This window comes from Labeo rohita, chromosome 15, assembly GCF_022985175.1.
Source record: "Labeo rohita strain BAU-BD-2019 chromosome 15, IGBB_LRoh.1.0, whole genome shotgun sequence".
NCBI classification, from domain to species: domain Eukaryota; kingdom Metazoa; phylum Chordata; class Actinopteri; order Cypriniformes; family Cyprinidae; genus Labeo; species Labeo rohita.
The window spans coordinates 34,217,594-34,233,339 of NC_066883.1; the positions used below are offsets into that span (position 1 = coordinate 34,217,594).

Below are 15,746 nucleotides of genomic sequence, written 5' to 3' on the forward strand. Positions count from 1 at the left end.
TCTGTGTTCACAATCAGGAGGATAAAGCAAGAAATGAGTAAAAGAATGTGATTATTTAGGAAACTTTAATAGATTACCATACAAAAATATGTAAATAAAGATATTTTACAGAGTAGTTCAGTGAAATCATTTGTATATTATATGTGGATTTGCTATTTACATTTACAACACATATCTGGTTTTCTCAGAGTAAAAATCTTCTTTTCCAAAGTTTATACTGAAGACAAACATATTATATTGATAAATAAATCATATTCCACAGTTATAATAAACAAGGCTGCATTTGTATTACACCATAAATCTCTTATTCACACTATGGGTTGTTGATTAAAAGTGTAGTGTTTTAGTTTAGTCAAATTGCATTACTTGTTTGCAGTGTATATTGAGTATTACACCATCTACAAGCAGCCACAATGGGAATTTCTTATTACTGCTGTTAATGCATTACAAATAAATATACATTTTATAATCAAGTTTTTAAAAAACTTGTCATCTCTTCTTTGAACCCTGCAAGTACAGTCACATTTACCAAACACAGGTAACGTAACTAGTGTTAACCTTTCTTACCTATGAAAATGATTCAAACTTGAAATGCATACTGTACATCACAACAAAACAAAACAAAACAACTTGAATTTTTCTGCTGTAACTAACTCTCCAGCAATATCTAGCTTTAAAATGAATGACCATAAATGAGAAATTTACTTCCATGAAGTGATCACTACATGCACCCTTTCGCTAACAAACTTGTGGAAGGGCCATTTGTCAAAGAATTCAGGTGTTCAGTTTTGTTGGAACATCCCTACAAATGACGTCTCCTTCACAAAGTGCCCTTCAAGCGTGCAGAAATGCTTTTTGGAATTTGCCCTGTGTCTTGAGTCTCTGTTGAATGTGTGACTGTGTGTCTCTGCAGTGGCTCCTTATTCACCATCAGCAGATCCTGAGGAAAGTGGATTGAAGTCTAAATTCTGAGAGTCCTACGATAAAACACACAGACAGTCACATGCGAGTGTGAGACATTACCGCTGTCACATCATATGAAAAACTGCCAGAGATATTAGGATACTCTTAGTACAGCCAGAGATACAGTATGAATGAAAAACTGATCATAGATTAATAACAGTAAATGATCAACAACTCTCTATCACTCACACTCACTGTAAGAGATTAAAATATTTATATATTAAAATATTTATATATGCATATTCAGTCAGATCACAGAAGAGACTAAAGTATAGAGTATAAAGAGGAGCTGCCTTTTACTAAATATAGGCCATTAGGCCATTGGTACGCTTGAAATTAAAATATACTCACAATAATATAATTTCTCCAATCTATACATTCGATCAGCCCTCATATTATAGATCAACAGAACTTCTGATTCTGATAGCTTATTCCCAGTCAGATCCAGTTCTCTCAGGTGTGAGGGGTTTGATCTCAGAGCTGAAGTCAGAGCAGCACAACCTTCATCTGTGATTCCACAGTCAATCAACCTGTAGAGAACAATGACACAGTGTGAATTGTTGAAGTGTCTGTAGTTTGTTATTGACTCTGGTCTCAGAGCAGGAGAGAAGAACTGATGACAAGCACTGCCAAATACTGCTGCTGATAGAATGAGATTTGAATTTTTGAATGTGAGATATTGTTTCATACAACAGGTTTAAATGCATCTAAGAAAGAAAACATTGTAAATTTCTCAGAATATACATTTAATATTAGAATAATTTTGCAATGATTTCAAAATGATTTGTTCAAAGCAGTTCTGAGCCTAAGGTGACTATACCCCTCCCTTCCATAAGACTAATCTGCTCAGATTGCCATGTCTGTGATTGTTTTACATATACGCCTCATTAACAATCACCCATCACCCATCACCCATTTACCTCCAGCTTTTTGGTTTTTGATGTTTAAATTTCATATTGATCAACTTTACTTTTTTAAATAATGCTTTGTGCAGGATATAAAAATAATCTACTAATGATAGTTGGTAATAATGAACCTCAGTTTCTGTGTTTTGAGTAATTTAGTGCTGCCATTTAGTGTGTTTACTGAATATTTATTTTAATTTTTCGTTTTACAGTTTATATAAAAGGTCTTACTGAGGACAGACATGTGAGAAAGATGATCTTACTCTAGTTTCTCCAGTTTACAATTCTTCAGTACAGCAGAGAGCAGATTCACACCAGAAGCTCCTAGTTTATTGCCAGAGAGATTCAGATATCTCAGGTGTGAGGGGTTTGATCTCAGAGCTGAAGCCAGAGCAGCACAACCTTCATCTGTGAGACCACACTTCTTCAACCTGCAGAGAACAATAACAACCTCTTAAATCTCTCATTTTAGTTCACATCAGAACAGCAGTGAATCCATTACTAAAGGGAGCATGAAGTGTATTTTAAAATTATTTTGCATATTTTTCTTAAGGTGCAATTATAATCTTAGGATGTTTCTTTCATCAAAAATCAAAAAAATTCACAACTTATAAAATGGCAATTTTCTGCCCAGAGTTTAGCCTCTGATGTAAACACCCCACTGCTATGACTGGCTGACATCCTTGTATATGAAATAAGCATTACATATAATATTGCATTCTTACTATAATAGCAACCAAGATTAACAAATCCTGTAGTGTTAATTATAATTTTCTATGTAGACCTATTCACTTTACATTAGAAGTTGCAGTGCTGCACTGTAGCCAAACACGGTCATGTCTGTGCACACTATGCAATGATCTGCTTATTGCAGTATGTGTACATGTATTGCAGTGTGTGTGTGTGTGTGTTTAATTTAAATCACTACGGTACACCTATAATATGTTTTTTTTTTCTACCTGACTTTGGTAGGAACTGCTGCAGCATAACCCAGCACCTGCATGATTCATCATAGACATAAACAGAGAGAAGTAGCTCCGGCTACAATGGTCTTCTGCAAGATGCATACAGTTCTTTTTGTTAACCACTAGAGCGCCAAAAGTTACAGACTGTTGCTTTAAATTAGAGAAATATCTATAAATACTTGATTTTTTTCCTGAAATATTGTTTTTCTTCACCCTTCAATATTTGTAGAATTATTAGCTGTAGCTATACCATTGTTCTACTAACATGTTTGACAATGTTTCAAGGCATTTCAAAATAAACCTTTATTTTGTGGAAAACAAAGTGATCAAAACTAGAGAATAGTAACCACTAGCACTAAAGAACATTACAAAGAACTTTATTTGGAGGGTTACAGCTGTTCTTAGCTTCAAGGAACTACTTTACCTGTGTTGCTGTGTGACAACCAGCTGAACTCACAGCAGCAGAAAGAGGCTGAACAAATATACTTTACATTGTGTTTTATGAGTGAGCATTAAATATGACCTTACCACAGTTTCTCTAGTTTACAGTCAGGATTTGTCAGTACATCAGAGAGCAGATTCACTGAATTTCCTAATTTATTCTCAGACAGATTTAGTTGTCTCAGGTGTGAAAGGTTTGAACTCAGAGCTGAAGCCAGAGCAGCACAACCTTCATCTGTGACACCACAATTCATCAACCTGTAGAGAACAATGACAAAATTTGAATTGTAGATCAAGAGTCTGTAGTCTGAGATATAATGAAAAGCATTTCCACATACTGCTGCTGATAGAATGAGAGTTATGCAAGTTGATGCTCAGTGCTGCTGTTTGAAACTGTCATGTGCTTCAAGACTGAACACAAAGTTGAATGTGAGATATTATTTCATAGTGATATAAGGATGGATCTGTCTGGAGAAATGGTCACTTGCACCTCTAATAAAGGGACATTTGCTTCACAGGACCCATGTTTTCCCATTACACCACTTTCAATAATTTATGTGATCAAACACACAATTGTTTCATATTTGGTCTCATCTGATCTCAGCTTATAAACTGAATTAAAATGTGATGAACTCTGAAAATGATTAAGTAACTTGTAGATCTGTGCTGACTTGAGCTTCAAATTGTTTCAGATGGTTAATTCTGAAATTGAGAAATCGGAACAAGCTCAGATGGCTTCAGACAATCAGAAAATAACAGGAAAATGAACCCTTAAAAGAAATGTTGAAGGAGTATTAATCCAACTACCAGATGCAGTTGAAGCTACATTTACTGATTTACTGTACTGTGTTTACTGAGCATTTATTAAAGCAGATGATTTTGGTTTTAGAATTAACATTAAAGAACACATCTTACTGAAGACAAAAACGTGTGTGACTATCAAAGAGATGATCTTACCCCAATGTCTCCAATTTACAGCAAGGATTCCCCAGTACAGTAGAGAGCAGATTCACTGAGTCTCCTATTTTATTCCCAGACAGACTCAGTTGTCTCAGATGTGAGGGGTTTGATCTCAGAGCTGAACTCAGAGCAGCGCAACCTTTACTTGTGATGCCACAATTACACAACCTGTAGGAGACAACGACACACTCTTCACTCTCTCCGTTCAGATTAGTTTAGCAGTGAATCTATTATTAGAGAAAGTAAAACATAAAGCAAAATTCAATATGTGTATTAAATCCTTGGTTTGAGTTGCAGTAATTAAGACAGAGAGACAAAGATGAACAGACAGAGAGCGAAAGAGAGAGATTAAAAGCCTGTTCATACCAAGGATGATAACTATAAAGATAACAATAAAGCTATAGCTTGAATTTCAATTGTCACAGTGTGCGCTTAGAATAAAGTTATTGTTTGCTTAAGTGTACACAAATATAGTTATAGTTGTATTTATAGTTATAGTTATAGGTCTAGGAGTGAATGAGCCTTAAAGCCATGCGCACAAGAAAACTTGTCCGTAATTTTACATTATCAACCTAGAAATGTTCAGTGACTGCGAACTGCATTGCACACAGGGCTGAAATGCTGGCTATCATGAAAAGTATATGAACAGCGGCAATACCGGCATATTTAAGAAGAGTAGTGAGCAGTACTACACACCCACATGAAAACAGTGGTGTAACCAGTGTTTATCATAGCAAAGGCAACATATCAGATGAATTCCAGATGAACTGTCTTCAAAAACGAAGAAAGTTTGACATTCATCATAGATGTCACACTACAGGACTGTGCGCCAAATCCTCTGACACTGACAGAATTTCGTCAGAGGTAAAACTTGAATTCAACGGCCATTAATCAGCTGTCAGTGAACATGTCAAACTAACAAACAAAGAGTAAAAATTTTAGCCCAGGATTATAGGCATGTTTTAGGATTTTCAAAATTTGTCTCAGGCAGCCAAATTGTGGCCAAATTTGAAAAGTGTGAGCCGGTCTTTAATCTGTGCAGCTCACAACAGTGTTCGGCCGGTGTCTCAACAGTGTCTATGAATAGCAAAACTTTAAAGCCCAAAGGATAATTTTTGGGTTTTATGTGCAAAACAAGTGTCCGCGTGTTGTGTGCAACAAAAATTGTCACCACAATAAAATCTCTCAATTTCAAAACTTAACAGACGGAAGCATCAACAACAACAAAATACTATAGAGTGCAAAAACAACAGCTACCTGCACTGACAAGTGCTTGCATGAGAGTTATGAGATAGCTGCAACTTCACTTTAAAAAGAATGCAAAGATACTTTTATCAGTCATAAATTATAGAGAAAATTAGTGCAAACACTGGACAAAGGTGAAAGTTGTTGAATGTCTTGTGGTTGTTTTGTTTTGTTATGTGATTTTGTCTGGTAATAGTCAAGCATTTCCCAACAAATCAGCCTATTTGCACTGTAAACATGCAAACTGTTTAAATGTTTCACGCTGGCAAAAACTGGTTTAAAGTGAACAGAAGCCCACCATGTACATGAAAAAAGCAGGTCACAATTTGTTACTTTCTGTACATATTGATTGTTGATTGCTTGACTGTTTTGTTTTTATATTTGGCATTGTGTTTATAATTTGTTATTTTGTTTTTGGATTTGTTATTTTTCTTTTTAGAATTGTGATTTGTTTTGCACGTCATATATACTTTATATAGTGTATAGTGTATATATGATCTTACCACAGCTTCTCCAGTTTACATTGAGGATTCTTTAATACATCAGAAAGCAGATATACTGAATATCCTAGTTTGTTCCCACACAGATCCAGTTGTTTGAGGTGTGAGGGGTTTGATCTCAGAGCTGAAGCCAGAGCAGCACAACCTTCATCTGTGATACCACTGTCCCTAAACCTGTAGAGAACAATGACACACTCTTCACTCTCTCAGATCAGTTCAGAACAGCTTTGCAGTGAATCCATTATAAAACAGAAAGTACAAATTTAAAGCACAAATCAATGTTAGATGGATCATTGGACTGAGATCTAAAATGTCACAAACATAATAACAATACAAAGTCTCAGTTAAGAAAGATATGGATTTCTTAATTACACTGTGCTTTATGCAAAACACAGACAAAATGTCTGTTTATAAATGACACTATTCACTACACAGCTGAGGTTTACTGTTATTTAGTAATTTGAATTATGTTATTTATTTGAATATGTATGGAGTAGTGATTTGTGTGTGTTTGTGTGCTAATGCAATAAAACTAGTCACTGCAGAAATATGAACATTGTAGCAGCCCACTGGCATCAAAGAAAAGGAGGCAGAGAGTTTTTAATGGGTGCTTAAATAAATAGCCTCAAACAACATTCACAATGTGAAACGTTCACTGCATTAGCTGTAGATATTTAACATTGTTTGAGATTAATCGACAATATCATAATGAAATAAGAAAATATAATAAACAAGAAACATAACATGCCTCAATCTGCTTACCAAAGGGATACTAAACACTTATAAGCTAATCATATTCACACTCATTCAGACTCATTTACTTTTTAACTTGTGACAGACTACTACTACTTCCCTTTTCCATAAAAGCTTTTTAAAGTCAACAGATTGAAATGTTGACGTATTTTAGTGTGACTCAGTCCTGCAATGTCATGTTACTGAGGAGCAGCTTATGTGTTCAATCATTTACAGCTCAATTAGATGAACTCGCAGCAGCAGAAAGAGGCTGAACACTTCAAATATACTTTACATTGTGCTTCATGTATGAAAGTCAAATATGAACTTACCACAGTTTCTCCAGTTTACAGTGAGGATCCTCAAGGACAGCAGAAAGCAGATTTACAGAATCTCCCAGTTTATTCTCAGACAGATTCAGTTCTCTCAGATGCAAAAGGTTTGATCTCAGTGCTGAAGCCAGAGCAGCACAACCTTTATTTGTGAAACCACAATCATACATCCTGTAGAAAACAATGACTCCGTTCAGATCAGATCAGGTCAGTGAATACATTATAAAAGAGAAAACGCAAACTCAAGGCACAAATCAATCATTGGATCACTGGATAACTAAATCAATAGCTTAAAATGATAAATATTTAAATTCTTTATATTCAAAAACTGAAATACTTCTTCATTTGCAAGAATGTTTCCAATAACTGGTAAACCTTATTCATTTGCAACTTCTCTGACTTTTAGTAGAAAACACTTAAAATACTAACCTCTAAACTCTGGACAACTTTGCAGCACTGAATATTTATGAGCTTTTAACAGTGTTTTAGTTCTAGATACTTACTGTGAAGTGATAGATACTTACTGAACAGATCTGGATTCTTTAATCACAGGCAGCAGCTTCTGAAAAGCTTTTATATGTTCAGATTCATTGTTTCCTCCAACAAATTCATTAATAATAAAAACATCCTGTTTTGTCTCTGATGTCAGCAACAAAAAAACTACAGCTGACCACTGAGATGAAGAGAGTTTGGTTTCCTTTATTCTTCTAGTTGTCAGATACTGTTGTATTTCCTCCACTAGTAAATGATCACCCAGTTCATTCAGACAGTGGAACAGATTGATGGATTTCTCTGTAGAATCAATGGTCCTGATCTTCATCTTGATGTACTTGACTGTTTTTTCTTTGTTATTTCTTCTTGTCTGTATCATTAGTCCTTGAAAAGGAATCTGATGAGACTTCACTGACAGACCCAGAAGAAACCGCAGGAAAAGGTCCAGATGTCCATTTTTACTCTGTAAAGCCTCATTCACAGCTCTCTGATGCAGCTCAGACAATGAAACATGTTCTGAAAAACATTGAAAGGTCAGAGAACACAAACTCTGTTTGAAAACCCTCAAGAGCTGTAGTTGGTGAAGGAGAGATGCACATATAGAGCTGCTAGATGTTCCTGAATGCTCAGATGAACAAAGCTGAAGACTTTCCCCTGATACAAGCCAAACTCCTCCCTGAAGATTTGAGTGCATAATCCTGAGTACACTGATGCTTCTGTCACATCAATGCCACACTCTCTCAGGTCTTCCTCATAGAAGATCACATTGCCTTTCACAAGCTGCTGAAAAGCCAGTTTCCCCAGTTTAAGGATCATGTCTTCATCTGTCACGTTCTTCTCATAGTCCTTCTCATGTTTGATCTTGGTCTGAAGGATCAGGAAGTGTGTGTACATTTGGGTGAGAGTCTTGGGAATCTCTCCACTCTCTGCTTGACTCAACATCTTCTCTAGAACAGTGGCTGAGATCCAGCAGAACACTGGGGTGTGGCACATGATGTAGAGGCTCCTTGATGACTTCAGGTGTGAGATGATTCTATCAGTCAGACTCTGATCACTGATTCTCTTCCTGAAGTATTCCTCCTTCTGTGGATTATTGAATCCTCGTACCGCTGTCACTCGATGGACACACTCAGAGGGGATGAGATCAGCTGCTGCTGGTCTGGAGGTGATCCAGATGAGAGCAAAGGGAAGCAGATTCCCCACAATGAGGTTCATCAGCAGCACGTCCACTGATGCTGATTCACTTACATCACACAACCTCACATCGCTCTGAAAATCCAGAGAGAGACGACACTCATCCAGACCATCAAAGATGAACAACACTTTATATTCATCACTGGATATTTTCATTTCTTTTGTTTCAGGGAAAAAGACATGAAGAAGATCTGAAAGACTGAGTGTTTTGTCCTTCATCAGATTGAGCTCTCTGAAAGGAAGTGGAAATATGAGCTGGATGTCCTGATTCTCTTTCCCTTCAGTCCAGTCCAGGATGAACTTCTGCACAGAGACTGTTTTTCCAATGCCAGCGACTCCCTTTGTCAGCACAGTTCTGATGGGTTTGTCTTGTTCAGATAAAGGTCTAAAGATGTCACTGCATTTGATCGGTGTGTCCTCTGTTGCTGCTCTCCTGGATTGTGTTTCAATCTGTCTCACCTCATGCTCATTACTGATCTCTCCACTCTCACTCTCTGTGATGTAGAGCTCTGTGTAGATCTCATTCAGGAGTGTTGGGTTTCCCTGCTTGGCTGTTCCCTCATACAGACACTCAAACTTCTTCATTAGATTTGACCTAAACATGTTTAAAATTTCTTGTCTGTAAAATGACAATATCACATTATTACTTGAGTTAAAGAGTTAATTTTATAGTGCAAAATGTCTCATTTTATTTTCTTGGTTTTATTTTTTATGTATTATGAAACACTGAACATGTGGATTTATGACTTTTTCAGTAATTAATAATGTATTTGATTAATGTGTGATGATGCATTGCAACAAAATAAATGAATCAAATTAAATAAATTCTCAGATTCTCAAAGATAAATTCTTCAAACAGTGGTATAAAGCCTTCTACACACTGCAAAATTTTAGCAATCCTATAAGATTATTGCTGATCACACTGTGCGACATGGGTCTAATAAAACTTGGGTATGACGTGCATGTAAATTGTACCATGATGACACCTACTGACTATGTAGGCTATGACGCACATTACTCTAGAAAAATTTGGTAAACAAAAAGAGCATAATGAATCACACTTTGGCAGTTGTAGGTTTTATGTGTGCTGCTGTCGAAAAAGTGGAAGCAGTGAAAGAGGAAGGAATAAGAGCTTGAGGTAAGCAGTTTTAAGTTTTAGCGCCATGTTGTGTTGATTTTTATTTAGCATTTTTATTGTCTGATCAGTAAATGTGGGTCATGGCAGCACACACTGTGCGATGATCAAGCTGAATTTCTAACACTGTCAGAAAATGATCGTAGGCTATCTTTGCTTGCAAGACCGTGATAACGGCCGTCTTTGAACTTCTCACACTGTACGACATAGGACCACAGATTAGGAGCCACAATCACAGAAATCGCCTTGATTGTTTCACAATGCCAGTCTTTCATCTGGGACAGCCAAAAATCATGCAGTGTGTAGAAGATGTGAACAATGTCTTTAAAAAAAAAAAAATGTTATACCTAAAATTTAGTAGATGATCCATAGACTCAGCACTCATCATGGACACACATCTGGGCTCTGGTTCTGATTTCTGTTGATGAAACAAACTATAACAAAGAGAGATTAAACTAAAACCTTTGAATTACTGAATCTGTATTCATCAACTACACTCCGTTTATACAAAACCTGTAAACTGAACTATGTGCTTTCGTAGATGCGTCACTCTGCATGAGCAACAGTTTAAATTGGTATGAATATAAAAAAATATGTAAAATAAAATAAATAAATACTGTAATACCATGAATACCTCACATAAAAACACAGCAATATAAATATGTGAACAATGTCTTTTAAAGAAATGTTGGTAACACTTTATTTTGATAGTCCACTTTAGACATTCTACTAACCAAAAGTAACTTTGCAACTGCATGTCAACTAGTCATTAGAGTATTAGTAGACTATCTGCTTAATATCTTCTAACACTCTTCTAAACATGTCAACTTATTCTACTAACCCTAAGCCTAACCTAACAGTCCGCTCTGAGAGTTAGTAGACATGTAGTTGCAAATTAATGAGCTTTAGTTGACATGTAGTTGCAAAGTTACTTATAGTTAGTAGAATGTCTAAAGTGGACTATCAAAATAAAGTGTAACTGAAATGTTATACCTAAAATTTTGTGGATGATCCATAGACTCATCACTCCTCACAGACACACAGCTGGGCTCTGGTTCTGATCTCTTCTGCTGAACTGAACTATAACAAAGATAGGTTAAATTAATTGTTATAATTACTGTATATAAAAAATTACACATTCATGTAATCACTAATAAATAATCCACATTTTATACATAAAAATATCAGATAAAGATTAAAAAACAAAAAAACAAAAACTACAATCTACAGGAATAATTTCTTGTAAAAAAAAAAAAAATACAACTGATACTATCTCACATAAAAACACAACAATATAAATATGTGAACAATGTCTTTAAAAAAAAAAAAAAAAAAATGTTATACCTAAAATTTAGTAGATGATCCATAGACTCAGCACTCATCATGGACACACATCTGGGCTCTGGTTCTGATCTCTGTTGATGAAACAAACTATAACAAAGAGAGATTAAACTAAAACCTTTGAATTACTGAATCTGTATTCATCAACTACACTCCGTTGATACAAAACCTGTAAACTGAACTATGTGCTTTCGTAGATGCGTCACTCTGCATGAGCAACAGTTCAAATTGGTATGAATATAAAAAAATATGTAAAATAAAATAAATAAATACTGTAATACCATGAATACCTCACATAAAAACACAGCAATATAAATATGTGAACAATGTCTTTTAAAGAAATGTTGGTAACACTTTATTTTGATAGTCCACTTTAGACATTCTACTAACCAAAAGTAACTTTGCAACTGCATGTCAACTAGTCATTAGAGTATTAGTAGACTATCTGCTTAATATCTTCTAACACTCTTCTAAACATGTCAACTTATTCAACTAACCCTAAACCTAACCTAACAGTCCGCTCTGAGAGTTAGTAGACATGTAGTTGCAAATTAATGAGCTTTAGTTGACATGTAGTTGCAAAGTTACTTATAGTTAGTAGAATGTCTAAAGTGGACTATCAAAATAAAGTGTAACTGAAATGTTATACCTAAAATTTTGTGGATGATCCATAGACTCATCACTCCTCACAGACACACAGCTGGGCTCTGGTTCTGATCTCTTCTGCTGAACTGAACTATAACAAAGATAGGTTAAATTAATTGTTATAATTACTGTATATAAAAAATTACACATTCATGTAATCACTAATAAATAATCCACATTTTATACATAAAAATATCAGATAAAGATTAAAAAACAAAAAAACAAAAACTACAATCTACAGGAATAATTTCTTGTAAAAAAAAAAAAATTCAACTGATACTATCTCACATAAAAACACAACAATATAAATATGTGAACAATGTCTTTAAAAAAAAAAAAAAATGTTATACCTAAAATTTAGTAGATGATCCATAGACTCAGCACTCATCATGGACACACATCTGGGCTCTGGTTCTGATCTCTGTTGATGAAACAAACTATAACAAAGAGAGATTAAACTAAAACCTTTGAATTACTGAATCTGTATTCATCAACTACACTCCGTTGATACAAAACCTGTAAACTGAACTATGCGCTTTCGTAGATGCGTCACTCTGCATGAGCAACAGTTCAAATTGGTTTGAATATAAAAAAATATGTAAAATAAAATAAATAAATACTGTAATACCATGAATACCTCACATAAAAACACAGCAATATAAATATGTGAACAATGTCTTTTAAAGAAATGTTGGTAACACTTTATTTTGATAGTCCACTTTAGACATTCTACTAACCAAAAGTAACTTTGCAACTGCATGTCAACTAGTCATTAGAGTATTAGTAGACTATCTGCTTAATATCTTCTAACACTCTTCTAAACATGTCAACTTATTCTACTAACCCTAAGCCTAACCTAACAGTCCGCTCTGAGAGTTAGTAGACATGTAGTTGCAAATTAATGAGCTTTAGTTGACATGTAGTTGCAAAGTTACTTATAGTTAGTAGAATGTCTAAAGTGGACTATCAAAATAAAGTGTAACTGAAATGTTATACCTAAAATTTTGTGGATGATCCATAGACTCATCACTCCTCACAGACACACAGCTGGGCTCTGGTTCTGATCTCTTCTGCTGAACTGAACTATAACAAAGATAGGTTAAATTAATTGTTATAATTACTGTATATAAAAAATTACACATTCATGTAATCACTAATAAATAATCCACATTTTATACATAAAAATATCAGATAAAGATTAAAAAAAACAAAAACAAAAACAAAAAAAAAACTACAATCTACAGGAATAATTTCTTGTAAAAAAAAAAAAAAAAATACAACTTATACTATTCTTAACATATAAAATGACACACTACTTTCTTATTTTTATATTATTATTATTATTTATTCAATTGGCTCTGAATTACTATTTTCATATGTATTTATCTCTAAAAAAAAACACTTGTTATCCTTTCAAGAAACCATCACAGAAATTCTAATGATTTCCACTACAAATACCACTAAAAACATTACAAACCACCAGCTTTTTATTTTTTTGTAGTGTATTTTGTTCCATTTTGTTGTTTTAAGGATTTAGTTGTTTTAACAAGCCACATACAGAAGGTGACCAATTACCAGTAGAGACCAGGCACCATTACAGTTTCCATTAAAACCAATACAGTTTTCATTACAACCAGTAAAACTATTACAAATTATGAGATGATTTTTTTAAGGGGATTGAAATGACATCTGTTAAAAAATAGAAACCATCTCATAATTTGTAATGATGGTTTTAGTTTCTAGTTCTAAAACCATTACAAATTATAGGATTTTATAAGGTTTGTTTTATTTTCAACAGAGGATTTAAATAAATGTAGGATATTATTGAATGAACTTAAATACTTGAAATCTACATAAGAAGAGCAGAACTCAAAATGTACATGACAATAAACCTAGAAGAATCTGAGAATTCTTCAGTTTGAGTATTCATATGTCTGTGTGTGTCATGTTAAACAGACTAATCACCTTATTGGCTACTTCATTTACTCTGTCTTCTCTTAAATGTAACCCGTTGTAGAATCGCTGCTGTCTCTTTATGAATGAACGGAAAATCCATGTCAGACAATGCGGACTGATAAATAACAGTGGACGTTCGTACTAGGAGTGTCCTCTATAGTAACAGAGATAACCTGAAGTGTTTGCTTTTTTCCTTTTAGTTTCTTCCAACCACCATTATCTTCACGTTTGCTTGCCATCACGAGCCCTCTACTTCGCCTCAGTTTCGGTTTCTCATTAGCAAAAATATATTACATTAGCGCCCCCTTTTGTCGGCCAATGTTATTTAATCTGTCACTTTTTGCTTGATGAACCAGCCAGGCCGACGGCCGTTTTGGACTTCTCCAAAACATTCAGATGGCCAGTCAGCCCGTGCATATAATCTTTTTTTGCATTTATGCACTATATTGGAGCCAAACCTGAGAAAGTAGACCAGATTCCACTGCCTTTCTGGACACGCATTTTATAGCTGTAATTTATACGGGGATTATGCTAATTGTGAATGAGCATGTATGTGTGCGCCCTATTTACGAATGATTGGAATTCATTACACATGTTTAACGATCAATTCGGACGTTTGTGAATCCGGAGGAGAGTTTTCGGGAAGGTCTGTTTTACTCGCAAATTACTCAAAATGTACTCACATATTTACGCAGGTTTCATGAATGAGGCCCATTAAGCGGATGCTGGTCTTATTGTTTTTAATATATATATATATATATATATATATATATATATATATATATATATATATATATATATATATATATATATATATATATAACATTTTATAACATATAGAAACAAAACACCACAGTGACTCAACCAATAAGGTGATTAAATCAAAAGGTGATTTAACAGTGTTGTTTGCATGTACCTGCAACCTGGAGAAAAATCGTTATATCTGGATGTTTCTTTGTCGTCCATGATAACTCTAAACAGCTGAAACAGAATCTGATCTCCACGACTGAGTCTGGATGGAGATGACAGACAAACATAATTAGCGACTATCACTCAAATAAGCCAGGCGTATTAACACAAATGCTCAAATCAACCACAGATATCACGAAATATCAATTAAACCACTTTGATTTGGATAAAAGTGAAAAATATCAAACACGCAATGGATACATCGAAGAAAACATTAACGCGGAAGTCAATAGTAGGCCTATGAAGACCTAACACTCACCTTGATCAACATACAGATTCAAATGAATTCTCCACCTTTTCTGTCAAGTAGCTAAACGTAAATTCATGGTTTATGTTGGATGAAATGGTTCCTAATAACACACTTTGATACTCCGTAATGAAAAGAATCGATTCTGACGGGTTAAATGGCGAAACAAATTCTGAACTTTTACTTTCACTTTTTTATTGAGGATGATTACGTCACGTGCTCGTACACATAAATACTCACTGCGCAGTACGTTTCGTGCGGTATTCCCTTCCCTGACTTAATTACATACATTCACATTGTATAATGTTAAAATACAGTAGGACAAACAACACTTTTTCTGGAAACTTTACTGTTTGGTTTCGAAGCGTTTCAAATGCGTCTCATTCCTCCATTTCCCCCTCTGGACGTCCAGATCCACTAGTGATGTGTCGTTCGCGAACGAGCCGGCTCTAAGAGCCGATTCTTTGTAGTGAACGAGAAGAGCCGACTCCCGTCGGGGAGAGCCGAATCTTCTGCCGTAAGTAGGGGCGGGGCTTCATTTGGGAACACCATGCGGCTAATCACATGGGAGGACCCACTAGGATCAGTCGTACCATTATTTGAAAGTAGGAAAGGGGGCGCATGCCAGATGAGGTACACAGTAGTGATGGGAAGTTCGGATCATTTTACCGACTCGGTCCTTTGAGTCTCGTTCAGCAAAATGAACGAATCTTTTTTCGAGTCA

General features: G+C 35.0%; 1 protein-coding gene across 1 annotated transcript; it reads right to left on the reverse strand.

Annotated features, from left to right (window-relative positions):
• Positions 1-258: 258 nt before the first annotated feature.
• On the reverse strand, positions 259-15,252 carry LOC127177014 (NACHT, LRR and PYD domains-containing protein 12-like). Its single transcript, XM_051128966.1, is given in 17 exon segments — positions 259-977; positions 1,315-1,493; positions 2,132-2,299; positions 3,362-3,532; positions 4,232-4,402; positions 5,983-6,153; positions 7,044-7,214; positions 7,568-8,102; positions 8,105-9,348; positions 10,212-10,298; positions 10,858-10,944; positions 11,209-11,295; positions 11,855-11,941; positions 12,201-12,287; positions 12,847-12,933; positions 14,723-14,818; positions 15,035-15,252. Coding segments are annotated over 16 exon segments (3,384 nt in total). The 5' UTR covers positions 14,773-14,818; positions 15,035-15,252; the 3' UTR covers positions 259-975.
• Positions 15,253-15,746: the final 494 nt, after the last annotated feature.